At 54.6% G+C, this 22,443-nt stretch overlaps 6 protein-coding genes across 6 annotated transcripts; 3 read left to right on the top strand and 3 right to left on the bottom strand.

Moving 5' to 3' along the window:
- Positions 1–1,113: 1,113 nt before the first annotated feature.
- CCMA1212_007665 (Bouquet formation protein 4) lies at positions 1,114–2,497 on the bottom strand (the record flags this gene model as incomplete). Its single annotated transcript, XM_073704829.1, has 3 exons — positions 1,114–1,147; positions 1,201–2,296; positions 2,428–2,497. 3 exons carry the CDS (start codon positions 2,495–2,497, stop codon positions 1,114–1,116), a joined length of 1,200 nt encoding a protein of 399 aa, XP_073556756.1.
- A 1,600-nt stretch (positions 2,498–4,097) lies between these two features.
- On the top strand, positions 4,098–5,340 carry CCMA1212_007666 (uncharacterized protein; the record flags this gene model as incomplete). Its single annotated transcript, XM_073704830.1, has 4 exons — positions 4,098–4,394; positions 4,708–5,030; positions 5,093–5,141; positions 5,210–5,340. The coding sequence occupies exons 1-4, from the start codon at positions 4,298–4,300 to the stop codon at positions 5,338–5,340; spliced, it is 600 nt and encodes a 199-aa protein (XP_073556759.1). The 5' UTR covers positions 4,098–4,297.
- Positions 5,341–5,824: 484 nt separating this feature from the next.
- CCMA1212_007667 (uncharacterized protein) lies at positions 5,825–7,232 on the bottom strand (the record flags this gene model as incomplete). Its single annotated transcript, XM_073704831.1, has 5 exons — positions 5,825–6,282; positions 6,356–6,610; positions 6,703–6,936; positions 7,063–7,087; positions 7,227–7,232. The coding sequence occupies 5 exons, from the start codon at positions 7,230–7,232 to the stop codon at positions 5,825–5,827; spliced, it is 978 nt and encodes a 325-aa protein (XP_073556758.1).
- A 1,909-nt stretch (positions 7,233–9,141) lies between these two features.
- CCMA1212_007668 (uncharacterized protein) lies at positions 9,142–11,202 on the top strand (the record flags this gene model as incomplete). The annotated part of the gene is made up of 4 exons (XM_073704832.1): positions 9,142–9,257; positions 9,365–10,466; positions 10,549–11,135; positions 11,190–11,202. 4 exons carry the CDS (start codon positions 9,142–9,144, stop codon positions 11,200–11,202), a joined length of 1,818 nt encoding a protein of 605 aa, XP_073556751.1.
- A 2,139-nt stretch (positions 11,203–13,341) lies between these two features.
- On the bottom strand, positions 13,342–15,296 carry CCMA1212_007669 (uncharacterized protein; the record flags this gene model as incomplete). The annotated part of the gene is made up of 3 exons (XM_073704833.1): positions 13,342–14,044; positions 14,158–14,662; positions 14,741–15,296. 3 exons carry the CDS (start codon positions 15,294–15,296, stop codon positions 13,342–13,344), a joined length of 1,764 nt encoding a protein of 587 aa, XP_073556750.1.
- A 1,989-nt stretch (positions 15,297–17,285) lies between these two features.
- Positions 17,286–19,214, top strand: CCMA1212_007670 (uncharacterized protein; the record flags this gene model as incomplete). Its single annotated transcript, XM_073704834.1, has 3 exons — positions 17,286–17,474; positions 17,600–18,417; positions 18,473–19,214. 3 exons carry the CDS (start codon positions 17,286–17,288, stop codon positions 19,212–19,214), a joined length of 1,749 nt encoding a protein of 582 aa, XP_073556550.1.
- Positions 19,215–22,443: the final 3,229 nt, after the last annotated feature.

A 22,443-nucleotide genomic window follows, 5' to 3' on the forward strand; every position in this document is an offset into this window, starting at 1 on the left:
GTATAAGGTACTACGGCATTGGACACTTTGATCCTGACAAGATATTCTCTTTCGGCACTTGTGTCTTCATCAGCCGCAGCAGGCGTAATACCCTTGCCTGCATGTATTCTGTGAAGGACTCGCAGAATAACACCCGCCAATTCACGACGAGCAAAATACCCTGGCAACCACCATTTCTTCGGGTATCTGAATAACATCATCACTACGCCAACTACCCACAAAGTTGGCATCAATGCAATGCGACCGGATACCAGAATATCAGCACCGTCACCTTGTACAATTTCACCCCAGGGTAGCACATGCCGTCACGCACAAGTACATCATTTGATGTGAGATTCTTGATTCTTCACTGTCATTCGAGTTCCGCATTACACAACCCCATCATCGCCATCCATCCTCTCAAATCATCCCTCTTCCCTTCTCTCACACGCCCTTCATGAAACTCCAGGTAGGTATCCCCCACCGCCTTCGACCAGACACTTATCCGAGGTTGTTTCAGACAACAACACAATCCGACATTCGAACCTCTCTCACAGCTCACAGACATGGATACACCACATCTGGCCATGAATCCACCAATCTTCCAACCCCCCTTCTTCTTCTTCCACCCTTTCCTTCTTCCATGCCAAAACAATAGAAGAAATGCAAACATGGCCCCACCACAAATCATCCCTTAACCATCCAGAGGCCCAGATATCAGCCAGAGTTAACGTCGAATCTGCAGCGAGAGTTGTCCAAAGAAAATAGAAAAGGGTGCCAGTATGTCCAAAAAGAAAAGGAACTCTCGCACACGCAAATCAGAAAGAGAGAGAGAGAGAAGGGGGGGAAATGGAATGGGAAGACACATGTTTGCGGCTTCGGAGGGTTCACCGCCTCCCTATGTTGTAAAGAAAAAAGAGGAAATAAAGAGATAGTCACAGATTAAACATGACGGGAAAAGAAAACACAAGGAAGAAGAGAGAGAAGAAAAGGAATACAAGGAAATGAAAACACAAACAGAAAAAGAAACAGCCAAAAACCGCGCCATCCCAGTCCTCATTCAGCCGCCATAAAGATCAACAGATTTTACGCAACACAAAACATGAACACGCGACTGCAGCCTCGGTATATCGTTTATAGCAAGTTTGCGAGCCACGGCACAAGTGCTCTGAGAACGAGAGTCAGCATCTTCATCATGGCGCGGGAACCGAGAAAACATACCCAACTGCGACTGTGGCGCCAATGCCAAACAGGGCCCTCTTCTGTATCCTGCCCTTGCGCACTTCCACCTCCGTCTTGACCTTCTTTGAGCGCGGCGCCTCGGCGGCCTTGTCGTCTCCCTCGGCGGCCTCCTCGTCCTCGTCATCGGCGGCCTTCCGTTTGCTCTTCGCGGTGGCCTTGTCCCGAGCCGTCTCTTCCTCAGCATCCCCGTCGGCCTTCTCCGCTGCCTCCTTGTCCTTCTGCACCATGGACTTGGCGGCGTCCATCATCTCGGCAATCTCCTCTGCGGAGGGCGGCTGGCCCGCCGTGAAAGGAATGTGAGCTGGGACATCTGCCTGGCCGGAAGCCTCAGCCTTGTCCCTGCTCTCCAGAGTAATGGCGGGCTCGAGTTCCGACGACTTCGGAACGCTCTCCGTCGTCTCTTCATTGCTCTCGCTGGCGGTTACCGCATCGGCATTCGCTGTCGGCTCCACGGCCTCAGCCTTGGATCTGGTGGTGCGCTTCCGAGGAGACGCAGGAGCGCGCCTGGTGGCGCTCTTGGTAGGGCTGGCTGAGCGCTGGCTACGACCACTTCGGGTAGTTGCAGTGGCCGAAGGGGACAGCTGCGGGGCGGCCTTGAGGCGATCGAACTTGGGCGGCGCGGTGATGTGCTTGGGCGAGGCATCCGCGGGCTGGGTGGTGGAGATCTTGGAGGAATCGAGCAGGGCCTGGATCCAGATGCTGATGTTGTACTCCTCGGCCAGGGCGAGGGCCGCTTCCGGGGGAATCCAGATGTTGCCGGCCGTCTCCTCGGGGCTCGTGGTGGGCTGGGCCTTGATGTACCTGCGCTCGGCCTCCTCCTCAGCGGCCGAGGCGTAGGGGAAGGTGGCCTTGAACATGCCCGTCGCGGAGATGTAGCCGTCAAAGCTGCGGCGCATCAGGAAGTAGCTGTTGGGGCTGGACTTGAAGATGCCCGACACGATGCCCTTGGGCAGCGGCGCGCGCAGATGGGCGTAGTCGAAGAAGCCCAGGGCGCCGGGCTCGGCCTCTTCGTTGCCGACCATCTTGGGCGTCAACTTGGTCTGGCCGAGGCGGCGGCGCGACACGAGCTCCGAGTCTGCATCGCCGCGCGTCAGTGGTGGTTCGAGGGCCGCATTGGCGACGAGGGCAGCGCGCGGAAAGAAGACGGTGGGGATGACGTTTTGTTTACACTTGACAACGGAGCGCAGGGGGAAACAGCCAACTTACAAGGAGGGATATCCTCAACCAGCAGCGGATTCCGCTTGGCCGGCAGCGTTCTTCCTGCGGCGGGGGCCATTGTGTGTTTCTGTAAGGCCACGGATACGGCGTAACGTCTGTCGCGGCGCAAAGCGTGTCGAGGGAGACAGTTGAAAGCCCAGAAGCAAACTCCTTACAGGCGGCTAAGAGGCAATGCGAGACAACGAGGCGCGCGAGACCCAGACCGTGCCTGCGATTGAAGTCCTGCGGTCAGCCTTTGAGCGCAGCCTTGCGACAGAGATCCGCGCACAAATGGAGCGCAACGTACAAAAGTCCAAAAAAAAAGGCGACGGTTCCCGAGATTTCGTGCTGGCGATGGCGGCGCGTCGGGAGAAAAAAAAAACAAGGGCCAATGCACCCGGGATCAATCAGAAGCGGACAGACAGAAGCGGTTTCGACCGGCACGCGGCTGAGCGACGGGCCTTGACGAGGGCAAATCGCAGCAGACGAGAGGCCTGGGGGGGGGGTCGCTGAGATTGAGGGCTGCTTAGCAGATGGAAAAGGGTGAAGAGAAAGATTCCCTCGCGATGGTGGGCGAAGAGTCGCGCAAATTGCTGGGAGCGCCTGAATGCGGCCTGGCCTCTTCCGCAGCCATGTGGGCTCTTTGAGGTCTTGGTGCTAGTAAGGCATGCCAGCCGGAAGTACAGGCACTGTGAACTGCGTGCATGTACAGGGTACCGCTTTTCCGGGGCCGGTGCGTAGGCTCTAGTGCTGCTTTGGGGCTGGCTCGGTACGGTCTGGGCGCTGTTGGGGTGCAGAGTGGCGGCGGCGGATGACCAACCGAAGCACGCTGCAGCCACGGGCGCAAGTACCGGGTACGTCGTGGGCGCTGCAGTGCGTTGTAGGGGTCCTGGGGGTTCCCTGGGATTTATGGGGGTCTCTCGCTGAGAACACGGTAGCGTCCCGGCCAGCGCCCAACAGAACGAACCCGTTGCAGCTCTTGTGGTTGCCGCTAACTCGAGCAGCTGCCGAATCCAAACAGCACCCCCTGTTCGACTGTTACTGTCACAAAGAGGAGATGGATGTCTCTGTTGTTGACATGGATGAACAAGCAGAGCCTCCGGGTCTGCATGTCGCAGCATGACTCAGCAGTCGCAGCATCTCTTGACGGCTGGTGCTGGCTGTACCTAGTTACTCCGTAGGTACTCTGCTTGGCATCTGCTCAGCTGCTGTGCTCCGACATTGTCTTGCTTAAACATGAGCACAAACATCATCGACGCACCAAGGCATCTATCTCCACAGCATCAGCAGTTTCACGTTTGCTCGCCCCAAGCATCAGGTGTCTGTCCCAACTCCCACTGCCCGGCAACCAAGGCCAGGTAAACAGTCCGGCCTGCGCCTAACACGAGCCGTTACTCTGGTACCGCTAATTTCTCAGGCGCAATAGCGTGCCCTTGGTGTACCACGCTAGTGCCTGGCAATAACAACAGCAGATCCAATCGAGCCAGACCAGGGCCTGAACAATGAAGTGGTGCAGTCCAGGGCATCTTCCCGCTGCTCCTCTTTACCCCTTTGCACCGCAACCCTCCCCTGAGCCTGGACCACTCCCAGCAGCTGTGTCCCCTCTGCCCAATCACCGCCCGCCCTCCGCCCGCCCCCCACCAGCAGCCCGCTGCCCCTCCATGGCTTGTTCTTGCCTCTATCCCGCCTTCTGACCACTTGACCGACTTGGCTGGGCCATTGTTTTCCTCTCCTTTCGAACCCCGTCCCGATCAGCAAGCTGCGAATAGCATCGTCCAGAACCTCTTGGCTTCCCTTTTTCTTTTACTGTCTCCTTTGTTTCTTCTTTCTTGCTCTCTTGTCCGGCGCATCTTCGAGCCTCTCTCCCCAGCACATCAAAATGGCCTCCCACCACGATGACGAAACCATGCCCGAGGAGACTCAGGGCTACAAGCTCTCCCAGCCCAAGCAGAGCATAGCCGAGTACCACCAGATGGGTATGTGCTTTGACAGCTTCTACCAGAAGCTGTGATGGCGAGGGAGAAGGGCGGAAGACGTGAAGGGGATGCTCTGGTTCACCATGTTCTGTTGATGGTGGACGTGAAAGAACCGCTCGAGATATCTCTTTCAGCACGGATATGCTTCACGAGCGGGGATCTCCTGTCCGGGTGAAACATCAGCTGCGTAACCAAGAGCTGCCCCCAGCGCTTTTCGCCCGAAAATTTCTTCACTCGTCTCCCCGTTTCGGCGATTCCCATCCATTCTTCACAGTGGCAGTTTCATTAGCTTGCTAACCCTTCCGCCACCCAGACGCCGGAGATGAGTCTCTCCAGCGGTACAAGCAGTCTCTCGGCCTCGGCGGCGGCAAGGACCTGTCCGACCCCAACGACCCCCGAGTCTGCATCATCCTGTCCCTGACCATGGACTCCCCCGGCCGCGACCCCGTCACCATCGACCTCTCCTCCGCCGGCAGCGAGACCACGCTCAAGGACAAGCCCTTCAAGATCAAGGAGGGCGCCAAGTTCACCATGAGCGCCAAGTTCAAGGTCCAGCACGAGATCCTCAGCGGCCTGCACTACGTCCAGGTCGTCAAGCGCAAGGGCGTCCGGGTCTCCAAAGATTCGGAGATGATTGTTAGTGGAAAACAAGTCTGGCGTCGAATGGTTGGAATCAAGAGTACTAATGGCTTATATAGGGAAGCTATGCTCCCAACACCGACAAGCAGCCCACCTACGTCAAGAAGTGTAAGTATAATCCATTTGAAGCCATGGAAGATGAGGTGGGGGAACGAAGCCGGCTGACAACCCCGCAGTCCAGGAGGAGGAGGCTCCCTCCGGCATGCTCGCCCGCGGCCACTACAACGCCATCTCGAGCTTCGTCGACGACGACAAGAAGAAGCACCTCGAGTTCGAGTGGAGTTTTGACATCAGCAAGGATTGGTAGCGGGCAGTTGATTTTGCAATTGTGGAAAGCGTCTGCAAGCGGTGTCCTCATTAACCCCAAACCCCTTTTCATATTTTACTCTGTTCTTCTGCTGTTTTTTCTCCATTTGCATTATATTTATCATGCCCGACCCCCACCCATCTACCACTTGCCATCTCATGAGATATGAAGATATCTGATCTATAAATGAAAAATATCAACGTCAAAATGCCGAATTTCAAAAAACGCGGTTCTCCCCCTGATGAAAGCAAAGCATAGCAGCAAAAAGTTCTGAGCAATCACACGGAAACGGATGGATGTAGAAACATGTGTCTTCTATGTTCTAGCATAATCCGCGACTCTATATGGTGACGAAGCTGTGCACAAACTGCTCGCAGGGTACGTTGCAACACTGGTACGAATTTATGTATGGTGAAAGTGTATGATCCAACATCGCCTCCTTTTTCATTGCTCCCCTCTGCTCTCTCCCTCCCTCCTCGCTTTGTTATAAAAAGTAGTCGGGCAGCGCATTCCCGTCCGCCGTCTTCTCCATCCCCTGCTGCATGTCCTTATGCTGGTCATTCTCCGGCGCCGCCGCAAAGACATTGAAAAACCTCTCGCCCTGCGTATTCACCTCGAGCACGCTGGCCATGTTGCCGCACCGGTAGCAGTAGTTGGGGGCGCTCCAGACGGTGCTCAGGCGGTCGTCGTAGAGCACCTGGTAGCCCTCCTGGCAGAGCTGGTGGGCGCGCAGGATGTGCGACATGTTGTTGACGGCGAGGAACTTCTTGACGACCTGCGCGCCAAAGGTGTAGCCCGCGCCGCGCGGGGAGAGGGAGAACTCGTCCCGGTCGGGGTCGGGGTCGGACCAGACGAGGTCGGCCATGGGGCCCTCGTGGGGGATTTCGCGGAAGCGGTCTATGATTTTGATTTGGTCGATGGAGTGGATCGAGGGCGAGAGGCCTGTGAAATCGAAAAAATCATGAGATATTGGACTAGAGAACGTGATGTCTTGGAAAGACAGATGGAGACCTACCTCCGTGGACGCAAAAGATCTGGTTGTCGATGACGACGCTCAGGGTCAAAAAGTCAAACATGTCGGTAAAGTAGTGCCACACGTTGGCGTTGCCGTACTTGCGGGAGCATTCGGTGTAGAAGCCGTACGACTGCGTGACGCCGCGCGACTCGTGGTTGCCGCGGATCAGGTGCACGCGCTCGGGGTATCGCAGCTTGAGGCAGACGAGCAGCGAGATCGTCTCGACGCTGAACATGCCACGGTCGACATAGTCGCCTGTCAAAGATTGTGTGTCAGCGCCACAACGCCTATATAACGAATCCCCCCGCCAAGAACGACGGGAGTCTATTGCTGGTATAGCCACATACCTAGGAAGAGGTAGTTTGTGTCTGGGCAGTAGCCGCCGATTCGGAATATCTCAATGAGGTCGTAGAACTGGCCGTGGATGTCGCCGACGACGGTGATGGGCGCCTTGACGTGGACCACGTTGCTCTCGCGCATGAGCAGCTCCTTGGTCTTGGCGCAGACGGCCTCGATGACGGATTCGGCTAGGAGCTCTTTCTTGTAGAGGCGCGAGATGCACTCGTCTAGATCGACGGAGGCTGAGGTTGTGTTAGTCTGGCTGCCCATGTGGTCGATGCTCTTTTGTGTCGTCCTCTAGTCCTCCCCCTCCTCCTCCTGCTCTTCCTCTCCCGCATTTCCCGCTCCAGGACAAAGCAGCGACTCACCTGGTAACGACGGCATGGCGCTCCCCTACAGAGCGCAAAGTCTCTCTGCTGGGCTATTGATGATCTGAAGCGGATGGTTGCACAGGCTGCACGTCCATGGACAAAGTTCATCCAGGTAAGAGTCTGCGGGCAATGGTGTTTGGAGGGGCCGTGGCTGGATGCACCAACATGGTCGAGGGGCCCGATGGCCTGTGATTTCTGCTGGTCTTTGTCCTCTCACATGCAACGAGCCGCCAGCCTCCCAGCCCGAGAACGAGGGACAGGAGAGTTTAGAAGGGGAAAAGGCAAAGGGCGGCGACTGATGGCGATGGCGATGTGAATGTGGCCACAAGCAACCGGGACCTGAACGGGACTCGTTCGCGGCAAGGCGACTGGACCAATGCAGGTTTCTGGGGGAGCCGCTAAAACTTCGTCTCCAGCTACCTACCTAGCTTAGGTTCAGTTGCTGAGAAATTGCATCAGGGCCTCGAGTCGCCGGACAAGCAGTTTGCCCTGAGGTGGGCATCAATTACAGGGCCCGGCAGCGTGGGTTGGCGCTGCTCCCGCCGCTAGCGCGCTAAACCGGTCTGCAGATTCATCATTGAAGCAGTTACGGTATTGCTACTATACTTGAGTGGCGGGCAGATCTTGGGGAGACTCGCAAGTATCTTCCCGGATGCCTCGTGTCGGGTGCGTTATCAAGTGCCCAAGTGCCTTATAAATCGTCCATCAAAAGACAGCGGCAGACACGACAGACGCAAGGGGAACCTACCCAATTACAACATACATGCAACTGAGATGCCTCGTCATCCGTACAACTTATAGAAGATATCAGCGCCGTGAACTCTTCGTCTCTCAGTCTCAACAATTTATTTACAAGCATCTTCCCATAGGGTCCCTCCGTGTTTCTCGCCTAAACCAAGACGGCGGCCTCGTTTCGTAGCACTGGCGATTCGTGCGATGCAGGCCGATGGACCTCGTGCAACTCCAGCAACTCCAGCCACAAGCCTCTAGCCGACACCACGGCGACGGGCCTGAGTATCCTGAGACTTGACCGCTCCCACTCCGTACTGCCTAGCTTGCAGCAGGTCTTGCCGAACTCAACGTTGAGGAATCAGCACCTTTGACAACCCGCGCAGATTTCTCCCATTTCATACACGACACTCCTGGTGGTGAGAATTCGAGGACTGCACTGTGAGTCAAGTTGAACTTTCAGCCACCGTCCGAGAGAGTCAAGCTGCACACCGCCACAGAGCCAAAGCCCAAGGTAACTTGAGAGCTTTCAAAGGCCATAGCCCAGAACAGTGGCTGTTTACTTCTCCCCTCACTCTCAACTACCTTAGTCGCTCTCAAATCTCTCTTCTGTATTGTTTCACTCGCCACATACACAATCGTACTGTATCCTTACAGGCTCTCCTGCAGCCCGCCAATCAACGCTGAGCGCATCAACAAAAGACGCACCATCCTCCCTCGTCGTCGTCCGTCTCGATATACCTTGGCGACGGCTAAATCTCGGAGTGCAGCTGAGACAACTGCAACCTTCTTGGTGGCCTGTGCGCAGCCTCACGTGGGCAGCTGATCGAACGCGACTTGCACTCAAACCGTTTGCCCAGTTGACGAACCGGCTGGTCCAGCGCTTCTCTCCAGAGCTCGTGAATCCAGAATCCCCTCGCCTCTTCCTCCTTCTCCAGGGTCCCTGGACTTCCGATCTGGCGCATGAGACATCGCTGCAGATCGATCGAAACGGCCTGGGGCGGGGGTTCGGTTCCGTTTGTAAAGGGGGTTCATCGCCTCTAGGTCGTCTTATCCAGCAGCAAAAGGTAGGCCTCATCCTCATCTGCCTCTTGTGCAATGTGACGAGGCGCTGATGTGGATTTGACGCTCAAGGCGACGAGGGCCTGTTTCATTCATCACCCTACCTTTCCTTTGACTGCCCTTGACCTTGACGAAGAAAAGTGACAGTCTTCACTTTCCCTTGTCTCTATATCCTCGCTCACTCACTGGCAATTCAACCACCTCAACCACTGTTGGCGCCGCCTTTCTCCTCACTTCCTCATAGTCCGAGTCACTTCCCGCCCTTCCCTCTACATCATTAGAAACATGGCTGAGTCCTCAAATGGCCAAACGAGGCCGGCTGACGACCCGTTCTGCTACAACTGCGGCAACAGAGGCCACTGGATCGTTGCTTGTCCGGAGCCGATAAGACAGACTCCTGCGTAAGCTCTTTCCCTCTTCTTTCTCGTTCATCCTCACTGCCTGAGCCCTGATGATGCCTCGACCCCTCATCTCTGTCACCTGTTCTCTAACGCATGAGGTGCTCTAGTGGCCTGGCAAACGCCTGGAGAAACGCCTCAACTGCTGGACATGCTGGCCAGGGGAACAACCGGCATCATGGAAACCAAAAGAGACCAAACAGGGGGCCCATTATCACGAAATATGCGCCTCCTCCCCCTCCCCCTCCACCACCACCTCCTCCTCCTCAGCCGTCTATGGGCCATGGCACGGCTTCATATCCTCCGCTAGCTGGACCATCATATCAGCAGCCAGGCCCCCAGTTTCCGAACCCTTATGCCCCTTACCAGCCAGCTTCGCACTACCCAACCGGCTATGGCCCCCCCCAGTATCCATCGGCGCAGTACGCCCAGCCGCCTTACGGTACAACTCCCGCAGCCCCAGTGGGCTATGCAGCTCATTCTCAAGGATCGTCGGCACCTGGAGCACCACCCGGAGCACCACCAGTGCCGTATCCACCTCCCTATGCTTCATATCCGCCTCCGGGGCCGTCTAGCACACCTGCTTACCCTCCTCCAGCGGCGTACGCGCCGCCATACCCGCAGCAACCGTACGCGCCTCCACCAGTTCCTTACCCCGTTCACACGGGGCCTGCGAACTATCATCCTCCCTCCAAGCCTCCGCACGCTGCCCAACCCCATCATCCTCAAGCCACGCCGAGCCAGCCACTTCTTCACTCTCTGCCGCCAAAGCCTCCTCGAAGCATTCACGCGCAGCAGGATACGCATCGTGACAATAGGGACACGCATCGTGACAATAGGAACAAACGAAAACATGATCGTCACGGCAAGCACCGTGACAGACACAGAGATCAAGGCTCCCGCCGTCGCTCTTCTAACCAGAAGACGCAGAACAAGGCGAATCGTTCAAACCGCTCGAATCGTTCTAACCCTTCTAGCTCAGCGGCTGGAGTATCTCAGAGACCATCGGCTCCGGTCAATGCAGAAAGTACCAAAGGCGGCGCACTTTTGCCAACAAGTGACCTAGAGCAAAATGCCCGTCCTGAATCCGACTCCTCAAAATCAGGTTTCCAGCAAGATCCCACCGGGTCGAACGACGCGGAGAGATCTCGGCACCAGGATGATCAGTCCAATGATGGGGGGCCCGATGATGAATCCCACACAGCTGACGAGGTATGTAGACCACTTCTTCGACGGTGATCATGGATTCGTAGCATTCTGGTGGAATAATCTGCTAAGTAACTTGTGTCTACAGTCTGCCCACTCTCTCGCTAGCGACGGACCTGAGAAACCGTCTCAGGATGACGAGGCACTGTCAATACGGGATGACGAACAACAACTTGTCCACCACCCTCAGGATCATGGAGAAGACGCTGCCTTGACGCCTGGCAGTATCACTCCTGTCGTGTCTCAGCTCAACGGAAAGCACAAGCGCCGAGACGATGAGCTGGAAGACGAACGCCGGCTCAAAAAATCAAAATCTACAGCATCGTTCACGAACGGTCTAGGCACTACAGTTGGCAATCAGACAGAAGCACAGCCTGTGACCAAGCTGGAAGGCCGGGATGACGAGGAGCCAGCTGTGCAAGAAGACGACGTTACTCTCCCCCCTCTGGATCGTCCATCTCGGTCGCGGTCAAAAGAGCGGCATCAGAGGCCAAAATCTAGGAATTCGTCGGTCTCTAGTCGATCATCCGACTTGAATTCCCTGGAAGCCGAGCTTTTGGGGCGACCGGCCAGGCAAAGATCTCCTGCCGACACTGGTGTCCATCAACGGCCAGATCGTTTCGCATTGCCCAAGACGCAACGCCGCCGCCAACAGAATGCGGATTCGGCTTACAGGTAAGGACGAGGAGCTTCCGGTCTGGGTTTGCGAAATGCCTAACACGTATACAGTCGCCGCTGGTGATCTTTGGGATCCTTCTCGCACCTTTCCCCCGTCTTTATTCACGTCAAAGTCGAAGCTTACACAGCCTACTCTTTACCTTGCCTCGTTTGACTCTTTTCAGCGCTGGTGCCGCTGAGAGCCATCTCACGCGTGAGGGGACGTTGATTTCAGCCTTCCTCTTCTCAAGAGCTTCCCTAGCTCGAGATGCTTCTCTTTCTTTTGTTCCACTCTGCATGGACAATGTGGAGTTTCCCATCAGACCACCTGCGACTGGCATATCGCCGGCAATTATTTCTTTCGATCTCACGACTGGCCTCACGGCCAGCAAGGGCTCTTTTGCATTAGCGGCGTTCCGTTAGAATTCACGAGGTATGCGTGAATAGTCCTCAAATGATTTCCTTGATACTAGTTTCTGGAGGTACTGCACGTCTTGGATGGCTGGCGGTGGCCTTGGCCTACTAGGTTTTTCCTTGAATCCTGAGGGGGCATAGCACCCGCTTGAACAACGTTGATGGCCACCAGACTCTATTCCTCTTCTTTGGTCTATACACTTTGACTTCGTCTGTGAGATGATCGTTCTACTTTTCTTTCCCAGTCCTCTTCTGGCTATCAAGGACGAGCATTAGGTTTATAGCGGGAGTGCGCGTCGACTTGGAAGCTACATCTCTTTTTTTTTTTTTTTTTCCTGCGTTGTATCATATACATGAGCTCGCCTATACCAAGACATTGCCAGCCCATCTCTTCTCTTTGGTGCAATATTTCTTGTTATTACCCTCGTTAAAGACTCAATTTGGGGTTACATTGCTGTACCCTTTTCCCGTGGTCTGTTATCTGCCGGGTGTCATAGTCTCTGATGTTGACGTGCTTGAGTCAGCCCCTCTTTGGCGAAAGAAAGGAGTGAACAACTACGACGGTAGGTAGAAATTCCTCGGCAGTCTTGGGAGATGTGGAGGGGCGCCTACTTTAGTGTACGGGCGCGGCCTGAGTAACGGGCCTCCAACGTAGAGTAGAAGCCAATACTATATCAAGACATAAATTGAAGCGACTGTTCGGTGGGTTGATCACATGTACATGCCTTGCTCTATTCAAAGTTTCAGATGATTGATTGGCTCAAAGGTATATTGCAGCAACGGTATCGGATCCCTGGAGGACATGATCCGAGGAGGGGAAGCTGGACCAGAGTTGTAGTGAAAACTTGGTAATTGTCGATCCAGGGTATGCTCGAGTCGTCACACCGGCTCAGCCGTGCTTTTGCTCCACGCTCCTGTCACACCTGGGAGCATGTGACCATCAGAAACTGATGTCGACATCAACCTCACCAGCTGCCTAACTCACTGGGGATCAAGTTAAGTGTGCAATTTAGGGCTCATGCAGGACATGTCAGAGGAAACACGCAAACGGAAAAGCCAGAGCCCAATGGAAAACCCATCCGCTAATGTCAGCTCCTGCAGGGCGTCTGGGTACTACCAAGCCGCCGTTGATCAAATGATCCAGGCTCTGTTTATGTTCGGCAAGGATGGGAATTTGAAAGATTTCAAGGGTTGTGGTTTAGCGTTGGCGGGAGGGGACTAGAACTAGAGGGTGCAGTAGCTCCCGCTTGTGCAGCAAGTGGCAAAGCAGTGTTTGGCCTGGTGCGTTTTTCTATTTGTGCTTGCCTTGGGTGGGTGGGTTAAAGGGGGGATTCAGAGCGGATTTGACTGCTGTTGACCGTGGATCATGCGGGTGTGTGCAAACCGTGAAGGCGTCGCTTTGGTATAGGCCGCAGTATCACTGATATGATGATAAGTACCTATTGAAGTTGTATTAGAGGCTCATCATGCCGAGATTGGCGCTATAACGTGTACTATGCTGCTCTACCTCGACAGTGTCCTACTGTGTCTAAATGAGAGTCTTGAGGGTACAACATGGATTCAGCACATCCCTGGTGGAAACCTTCCCAACAGTCTCCTTCGATGCAAAAACTCCGCTACCTACCTAGATAACAATAAAAGAAGATATTAAGCTGATTGAAGAGATGAAAGAAAGAGAAAAAAAAATTAGTAATGGTACATGTAGGAGAGGTTCATGTCAATTGCCACAATGTGGGAGGGGGAAGGAGCAGCCTTAGCTAATCGATATCGACCACCTTGAAGAGAAGCTCGAGCTCGAGCAGCAATCAAGCTACACTATCAGAGCATCGAACCCCATGCTTTTGAGCCCCTGCAGCCAGTTGATGCCGGCTTCATCGTCAGAGCCTTGACTCGCATCCTGCATCTCCCAGGCGGCCTTGAGCAGCTCGATGGCCGTGAACAGATACCCCCAGGGGCACGTCTCCCAGATGCCCAGCAGCCGCTTCATGGCCCACGTCCGCTTCTCAGCGTCGCGAGTCTCGGCGCCGGCGATAAAGGTAGGCCAGGACGTGGCCTTGTAGTACGGGTCGTTGATGCTGATCTGGCCCAGGTTTCCGAGGATGTCGCCGACCAGGAACTCCGTGTCGACGGGACGGACTGCTCGCGCGAGGGGCAAAGCCTGCAGGATGTACAGGCACGCGGCCGATCGGTGGGCCGAGGCAATGTGGATGCGGCTCTCAATGTCCTGCACTCGTGGGTTCTGCCGGAGCTTGTCTGCCCAGGCCGGTATATCGAACGCAAGCGCCTCATCAATCAGGGCAAGAGCCTCGTCCGCCGCAGTCAAGGACCAGTCAGTGCAGGGCGTCTCGTACGAGAGCTTGGACGCTACCAAGATGATCTGGAGGATCTCCGGCGGGCACGAGAGATAACTGTTGACTTCGACGCGCTTCATGACCGGCAGCAGTTCGAAGGCATAGCGTGCAATGTTGGCGGCGAGGCTGCCCGACGCAAGCGTGGACCCTAAAATGTGGTATCTGCAGGTTGGCGGGAGCGAGGAGGTCAGTTTGCGTCACGCAGAAGAAAGGCTCCAGCTGCAGCGCTTCTACGCCGAGAGCAATACGGTGAGACATGAGGCGACAGCACTCACATGAAACAATCAGCCACCACGCAATCTCGCAGCATCCTGTTTGCCTCGCTTCCATTGTTTCCCGGCCTCAGCAAAGCCAGGATACTACTAGCGCCTTCCAGATGAGCCCTCCATCCTTTTGTATCGTTCTTCTCCAAGTCTATCAGATCAAACTTGATGAAGAAGTGCATGGCGGCAAGGACGACTTCGCTTCCTCCAGGATCCAAGGTGTCGAGCACCTCTTGCAGGTGGCCCATGGCCTTTTGCTTCGCCGTCAACGCATCGATGAGAGCTTGCCGGGAAACGAGATCCTTTGAACGCAGCTGGGCAAGATAGCCTCCCGGGTCCGTGAGCCCCGTCGGGATCGCCGTGATGGGACGGAAGATGTTGGACCAATGAATCGCAGAAGTGGCAATGAGAATCTGGAGCAGCAGAGGATGCTTGTTAGTCAAAGGGATGAGGTCTCGGAAAGGGTTTGTCCCCGGCCCATCGCGAGCCACCAAATCTTTGCAGACACGATCGGCAACTGATGAACATGTTAGCAAGCCAACTTTGCCTTCTCATCCTCCTAGCCTTGTGAGTTTCAGGATTGGCAGCCTCTTACAATGTGCTAGATAGTATCTGGAGTTGCGATCAAGGTCTTGGAACAGAGGATCCGTCAAGCTGCCCAGTGTCGCGGGCCTCAACACTTCCTGGACGGGACTTGAGGCTGCATCCTGAGCTGGTTCCGGTGCACCCGACGCCAACCCGCTGCCTCTATGACCATTCAATGGCGGCGAGAGGCGACGAATTGGCGCCTTCTGAGCTCCGCCTGAAACGGATCTACCTTCCCCGGCAGCTGCATCATGCGTCCGGCCATCAGGGCCCGTCTCGGGACGACGGCCAGGAGCGGGATCCAGGAAAGGCGGGAAGTAGCTGGTCGTGGTGGAAGAGAAGACGGAGCCAGAACCAGAACTCAGGGGGCCACCAAGCGGTGTCCGGCGACTTGTTGACGGCTTCAAGATTCCACGAGCGTCAATCGTCTGCTGCCAGATGAAGACCTTGCCGTATCCAAGGCACTCCTGCCCTGAGACCGCACATTTGTGGCACGTCGGCCACGAGCGATCGCAGCGCAGTCGTCGACGGCGGCAGTTGTGACACGGCTTGCCGTTGCTTGGCATATAAGCCGAGGATTGTGCGATGCGGCTGACGGAAGCTGTGGGTTGATTTCAGGCTATTTCTTGATTCAGAACTGTCGGCCTGCTGCCTCCCTCACTCACGTCCTTGTCGGTCTAGCAACGGTCTACTAGCGACGCGCAACAAGGCCGGCAAACGAGAGCAGCAGCAGCAGCAGCAGCAGCGGCAAGCAGATGGTCGATCACGGCTGTGCGGGCCTCTGTCACGCCTCAAGCAGTATGAGCATGGCGAGAGTCTGGGACCTTCTCCTAAGAATTTGTGGTCTCCCCGTTATTACGGCGGTAAGAAGTCGGCGCACGTGAAGGAATAGCGCCAAAAAAGCCCCCCCCGGAGACGATGCCTAGAGAGCTCCATGATGGTGAGTGCCCATCATGAAAAACCGACCAGACGTGATGTGGCACGCCAGCGAAGCCAGCCAGTCGTGATGCAGCGGGCAGAGCGTGCGGCCCACCGTCGATTATCCATAACAGCTAAGGAACTAGGAGTTGCAGCATAATCTCAATATCCAAACCCCTCCCCCCTTTACCTACCAACCACTCCGGGGACACGCCACCGCCCCAATCGCAAGTCTAGACGGCCATACAAGAGACAAGCTTTCTCGTTACGTCCGCAAGCGTGCCCAAATGGGAAAGCTCTTGACATTCTTTGCGTCCGATGCACGGCGACCGCTAGCCGGGACCTGCAGACCCGGCAAGCTTTGGAAGCTCCTCTCCCACCCCCCGGTCCTAGGTCCCGAAGCTTGTTCACCTGGTCTGCCGGATCTTGTCCATCCAGAGGTCGCACAAGCGCCCAATGCGGAAATCGGTTTGCCCATGGTGCAGTGATTAGTACCTGAATCTCGGAAGAGGGTTGGGATTGAGGGATTGCATGAGGGAACAAATGCAACGGCTCTTGGCGTCCTTTTCTCCAACTCTTCCCTCCCGGTTCTTCCATCCAATCCCTTCTACAACCGCTCGGGCGGGTCGAACGGCCGCCGGTTCCTGAGTGGCTCAAGCCAAACGTCTTACATCATTACGAGCACATTCCCGGCAAACTCTCTCGCCTTCCGCTAGGGGGTTGGAAACGATCTTCGATCAGACGGCGGAGGCGAGGGAGCGACGACGAACGTTTCGCTCTCTTCTTCTCCCCCCTACGGAGATTTTGAAATTAAGCAACAGTGAGAGGTCACGACCCGTGTCCATCAAGTCCCGAACGGGTGTCTCCCTCCTTGGCGCCAAATGCCACACCACCCCTGCGGAATAGTCACGATGTCTTCACAATTACTCTCGAGACCCAGTTGGGCGCTGCCACTACCGGGGTTGCACCAGCCCGATTCTTACCATCTCCACCACTGCGCAAGCTGTGTCGATTCTGGAACGAGGTCCATGACCCATGGAGACCCTGCTCCGACTCGATATCCATGCTCCATCGCAAAAGAAAAGAGGAAAAAAACGTGGCAGGGCAGCTGTTTTTGATGTGGCTAGTACTTTCAAGCTCTCAGTCGGGTTGCCTTCCGGCGAGGACCATGTGGAGCCCCTGTCGGACATCTCTAGTGCACTTGCAACAAACATCCCTAGATGGGAAATCTCTAGACAGCTTTTGCGTTTCTTGCCGCTGTGGCTGGAGAGCGTGCTGGAGGTGCATAGCGTTTCAGGGCTCATTAATCAACGGGGAGGAGTACGAGAACCGACAACGGAATGCTCGCTGCGAGACTGTTCACACCATGAAACTTCACGGCAGATGGCGAGGGCGCATAGCTATGGCGTATGTTCTAGCACATGAATCGGGGTGTGAAAATTCTCCTTTGAGGCGGTCCGTGTCCGTCGTGACAGGGAGAACATTATAAAAGAGAGAATGATGCCACTGGCTCTGAGATGGGGATACTGTCATCGCCGTGGTCAACGGGTGTTCTCTGAAGAGGTCTTGACCGTCTCTTGGTATACACCTGTTGCGGACGTTGGCCTCTTGTGTTCCAACTTCTTTGCACAGCTGAAATGTCGGAAAAGGACGACAAGCCTGTCCCTGATCCCGCCGTCCTCGTCACGGAGCGGGACGATGAGCTTTCTCAATATGCCGACGAGATCGATGTTGAGAAGCTCGGAAGACAGCGTCCTGCAGCTTTCTCCTCTACCTTCAAAGAGGTTGCCTTTGTCATCTCCATCCTGGGCTCCCTTTCTATGGCGGTGGGTCTCCTTGACATATGCCAACACGCGACACTCCATTCCTCCCATCCGGGGTACTTGCACATGCTTGCGTTGAAAATCGGTATATGGCACACAAGAGCTCAACTGACTTATTGTCTCCTTAGGACTTCATCATTAGCGGTTTTCAAGTCGTTTTACCTAACTTGATCGAGCCGCTGGACATCCCCCCTGAAGCTCAGACATGGCCCTCGAGCGTCCTGACGCTGGTTGCAGGCGCATTCCTGTTCCCGCTTGGGCGTCTGGCAGACATGTACGGAGGGTACCTTCTCTTCAACGGAGGTGTGGTGTGGTGTTCGGTGTGGTCCGTCATTGGTGGCTTTACGCGCAACTTCATCATGCTCGTCATCTGCCGCGCCATGCTGGGCCTTGGTGCTGCAGCGTTTCTCCCTGCCGGCATTTCGTTGCTGGGCCGGATCTACAGACCGGGTCCGCGGAAGAACATCGTCTTCAGTCTCTATGGCGCGCTTGCGCCGCTGGGCTTCTTTGCCGGCATCATCGTCGGCGGCATGGCTCAGGATCTGCTGTCCTGGCGGTGGTTCTTTTGGCTGGGCGGCATCATCTCTGCTGTGTTTGCCTTGGGAACCATCTTGACTGCCCCCCGAGACTATGAAGAGGCCCGCAAGATGAACGTCAAGATGGACTGGTGGGGTGTGTTTACGACTGTGCCCGGTCTGATGCTGCTCATTTACGCGCTGACAGACAGCGCCAACGCTCCGAATGGATGGGCATCACCCCGGATTCTTGTGACGCTAATCCTCGGCCTCATCTTTCTTGGTGCGGCTGTCTATGTTGAAGGCTGGGTTGCCAAGGCGCCTCTTATTCCGGCAGACATCTTTCGCGTCAAGTGCATGAAGAGAATGCTTCTGTGTCTCTTTATTACCTGGGGAGTCTTCAACATCTATCTCTTTTATGCCAACTTTTAGTGAGCCAAGCCGTAACACACCATACTCTTACTTCCAGCTAACTGAAGAAACTAGCATCGAGACCATCCTAGACAAGTCACCCTTGCTGACTGCGACCTACTTCGGCCCATGGGCTGCGGGCGGTCTTGTACTGGCGACCACGAGCGGCCTCATCCTGCACCTCCTTTCCGGCAAAGTGCTTATCATTGCTTCTGGCGTGTCAAAGATTATTGCTATGCTCATGTTCGCCATCATGCCCGACAATCCTAATTATTGGGCATGGATCTTCCCAGCAATGCTTTGCGAAGCCGCCTGCGTCGACGTTTTGTGGACTGTGAGCAACGTCTTCCTGACGACCAGCCTGCCAAAGAACCGCCAGGGGCTCGCCGGTGCGCTCATCAGCGTGATGCTCTTCCTCGGCGGTGCCTTTTTCCTGGCGATTGCCGACGTGGCGAAGCAGCAGTTCGTGTTGAACGGGATGGACCTCAAGCATCAGTACAAGAATGTGTTTTGGATTGGCGTCGGGCTCGCGGCAGTGGCGCTCATTATCTGCATCTTTATGGACCTGGATAAGGCTGGAGGTGCTCTCACGGTGGACGAGAAGGCGCTGCGGAAGATGAGCAACGCCTCGTCTGAAACCGAGTTTGATGGGAAGTCTGCGCTGGGAGGCGATCGGGTAGAGCCGATGCTAGGCGTGGTTGTTGATTCCTCGGAGCAGACTCTGGCTCACAATGATGCGCAGGCTCGTGGTCAAGAGCAGACTCGCGAGAATGAGCAGCCTCGGGAGCATGAGCGGGACGACAAGGGAACCGCGTGATGGATGGAAAGGAAAGGATTTGAAGGCGTTTAGTTCTGGTTTGTTTGGGTGCATGGCTATCGGAATGGTTGGAGTAAGATGGATCTTCAGGAGCACTTGGTTGATGGCAGCGAGGCGTTTGGGCACTTAAAAATGGGAGCGACAATGAGAGTTTATAGGAAACAGGAGAAGAGACTGCAAGAATACCACTTTTGATTTGAGATACATTGACTTCATTGTCCACTTCATCGTCCACCTGATGAGAGCAGTCAATATACAGGGTAACACATATGGGACATGAGGTCCTTTACCGAGCCCAGTGTGCGAACCATTTCCATCAAGGTTGAGATTTAATCGTCCTCGCCGTTAAACTGAGCTGGAGAGCACTACAACTACGATTCGGTCCGGAACCTCAAGGAGGCGCTCTGTAAGGCGTTAAGCGATCACAGTTTCTTACAGGAAATAGGGGCACTTTCTCTTGCCTCCCTCTCTCTATGCCAGCGCTACATTGCCACGGCAAGCGTTGGTTCCTTAGAAGGTCCTTACAGGAGTATGGGGGCGTTAAATCATACCATGGATTTCTTCCCAATGCAACTCCACGTATTGGAACAAATTTAAACGTATTTCCGAATGGAGGGGTGCGTGAGTTTGCGTTCTTTCTATGAGATGAGGGAGGTGGGAGGGAGCGTAAGTTGGGAGACCGATGATGAAGAATGTTACACCAAGATTGTGAATGCTTTCTATCTTCGAAGTGAGTTAGGTTGAAGATTGAAGCTTTTTGGTTGTATAACTGAGGCCTTGGTTGGGTTATATGTTTGGCGGGGAAAGAAGGGCTGTGCTGGGATGGGGAGGGTTGGAAGGAAGCGATATTGGGAGTTTGAGGGGGACGGAGGTTGAATGTCGTTCCGTTCATTTGGAGAAGGTTGACCAGGGGTCTAGGACGAGAGTCACGTTGAAGAGAGACAAGTGTCTGTCTCTTCACATCCAGACCTCGAACCATCTATGCCCAATACGCATGAACGCGATGCTTCATGCTTCTTCTTCCTGATATTTGAGCTGCCCCGAGTTTACCTGAAGAATCCGCAAATTGTGCCACGCAACAGACTCTTTTCCATATCATGGTTCATTGTCACTTCTCATCAAGACAGCAGCAGCTCGTTTATAAACACAAAAGAGAGGGCGTTTCAGGAAGCTTGTCCTCAGGGCCTCTGATGCAAAAATGAATCACCGGGTCATTTCGGGCGTAAAAGATATGCATAGTCAATCAGGCAATGATACATGAGGCTGATGCCAGAGAACGCCAATTACAGCCTCTTGACTGCCATTTATCAAGATATGTCTTGCCTTGTCCTATTATTGCCATCTGCTTATATTATCGCTATATGCTGCTGCTGTTGTTGCTATCTCTACCTCTATTATGCAGAGATATACTGTTTACTCTATCCGATATGGTTACTACCTATAGAGTAGTCGGACGGCCTGGTGATGGGAAAAATAAAAAGAGGTCAAAGTCCTGAGCCGGAAAAGAAAAATAGGGTAAGGACCACGACTGCATGGCGGAAGGAGGTTGCTGTAGTACTAAACGTTCATATACCCAATAAAAATGAGTTACACTCATCAGCTTCTAAGCCCGCTTGGCTAAGCGGTATAGCGTGTCACTAGTAAAATACTTGACATGACAAGGTGATCAGTTCGACTCTGATAGTGGGCATTCATTTTTGCGCTTTTTTTTTCGGCTTCATCTCACGAACTTTCCTCAGATTGTGAGCTTTTAGACGGCTGTCTCTATATTGATCGCCGGGATCAAAACCTATGAGTCGAGAAAATGTCATCTCAATGCGACATGCCCGTCCCCGCTGCCAAACTCATCCATGAGCATCGCCGGGACTCCGAATAGGCCTGTCGCGTTCTCTGCAAAATGCAGCTTCTCATCTCGAGCTCCTTTTTTAAACAAAGCCTGTTCCACAGACATCTCCACCATAAAAAGACCGAGCAATAAATAGCTCGACAGCGTCTTGTCTGTGATCCGCCACATGCAACACCTTGTGCGAGGTTTGTTGCCTCTTGCAGGAGCCAACGAACGCCATGATGGACGAGGTCCAAGCTTTCTCCGTCCAGCAGCTGTTCCTGTCGGCGAACAGCCTCCTCCATGGGGCATCTGCTTGACCGGCATCTCCAACGCAGAGTTCTGGTTCCAAGTCCACTGGCAGATCGAGGGTCCCTTGTTCTAGAGCAGCCGGCGTGTCGCCACTTGTGAAGCCTTCCTTCATACAAGGAGCAGACGGCGAGAAAGGCTCCCGCAAAGAAGCGCTGTGCTTTATGTATGTGGTAAAACTCCTCCAGCAGACTCCTGCCGAGTGGGTTGCTTGTGGAGGGGAAGACCTGCCAGTTGGGAATGCTCCTCCGGGCTTCTCTGAAACGTTGGTGCCGTATATCTTGGCTGGTGAGGTCCTGAAGATAGAGCATCTCATAGTAGGTTGCCGTCATATTCATCGCGCCCCGTCAAGAAAGAGCAAAAAGTCGTGCCCGGCGAGCCCCCATTCGAGGAGAATCGAGATTTGATCCCCCCCCCTTGACTTCCACCGCCCCTCTCTCGACTCAAAACCTTTCTATCCGTACGTTGTCTGTCAAAAGCCTTGGGCAAACGCTCTCCCCATCAACTTCAAACTTCTCGTGACATTTCATATTCCGTGCCCAAAGGCCTGACGGAAAAAAAAACGAAAAAGCCGCGGGAACCGTGTACTTCTTGGGATCTATATACGGAGCTGGTCCAGTAATTGGCCTCGAGCTTGCTTTGCTATGCCGTCGTGTCCCCAATGGCCACTTCGTCGGAGGTTGTCTTCAGAGATAGTCCGCTTCAGAGGTTACCTCTCGGGTCCCTTCTGTATGCCGGTTCAATATCGAGTTTGAAACTTGTTTTTTCCTAGTAGGCTCGTCTCCGTTCCAGGAAACACTCAGTTTCGACATGTCATTGTCGACATCCATCTTGCTCGCAACGGAGAAATAAAGAGTCTCAGTGGTATTGCTGTCATACTCTGAACCGGTCCTGGTTAGCAGTTCCGCCCCCCGNGGTCTGCGAGGCGGGACGCTGTTGGCATCGACCGTGATGTCTGCAAGGTAGTTCTCGACCAGCTTACGACCTCATCTCACACCACCAGCCATTCGTCCCAACGCTGCCATCTGAATTTGAGCATGTGAGGCTTGATGAAGCAAGTACACAAAGCTCCTTTAAGGGTCAGCTAACGATAGT

Source organism: Trichoderma ghanense (assembly GCF_004382785.1).
Source record: "Trichoderma ghanense strain CCMA-1212 chromosome Unknown scaffold_10, whole genome shotgun sequence".
Lineage (NCBI taxonomy): Eukaryota > Fungi > Ascomycota > Sordariomycetes > Hypocreales > Hypocreaceae > Trichoderma > Trichoderma ghanense.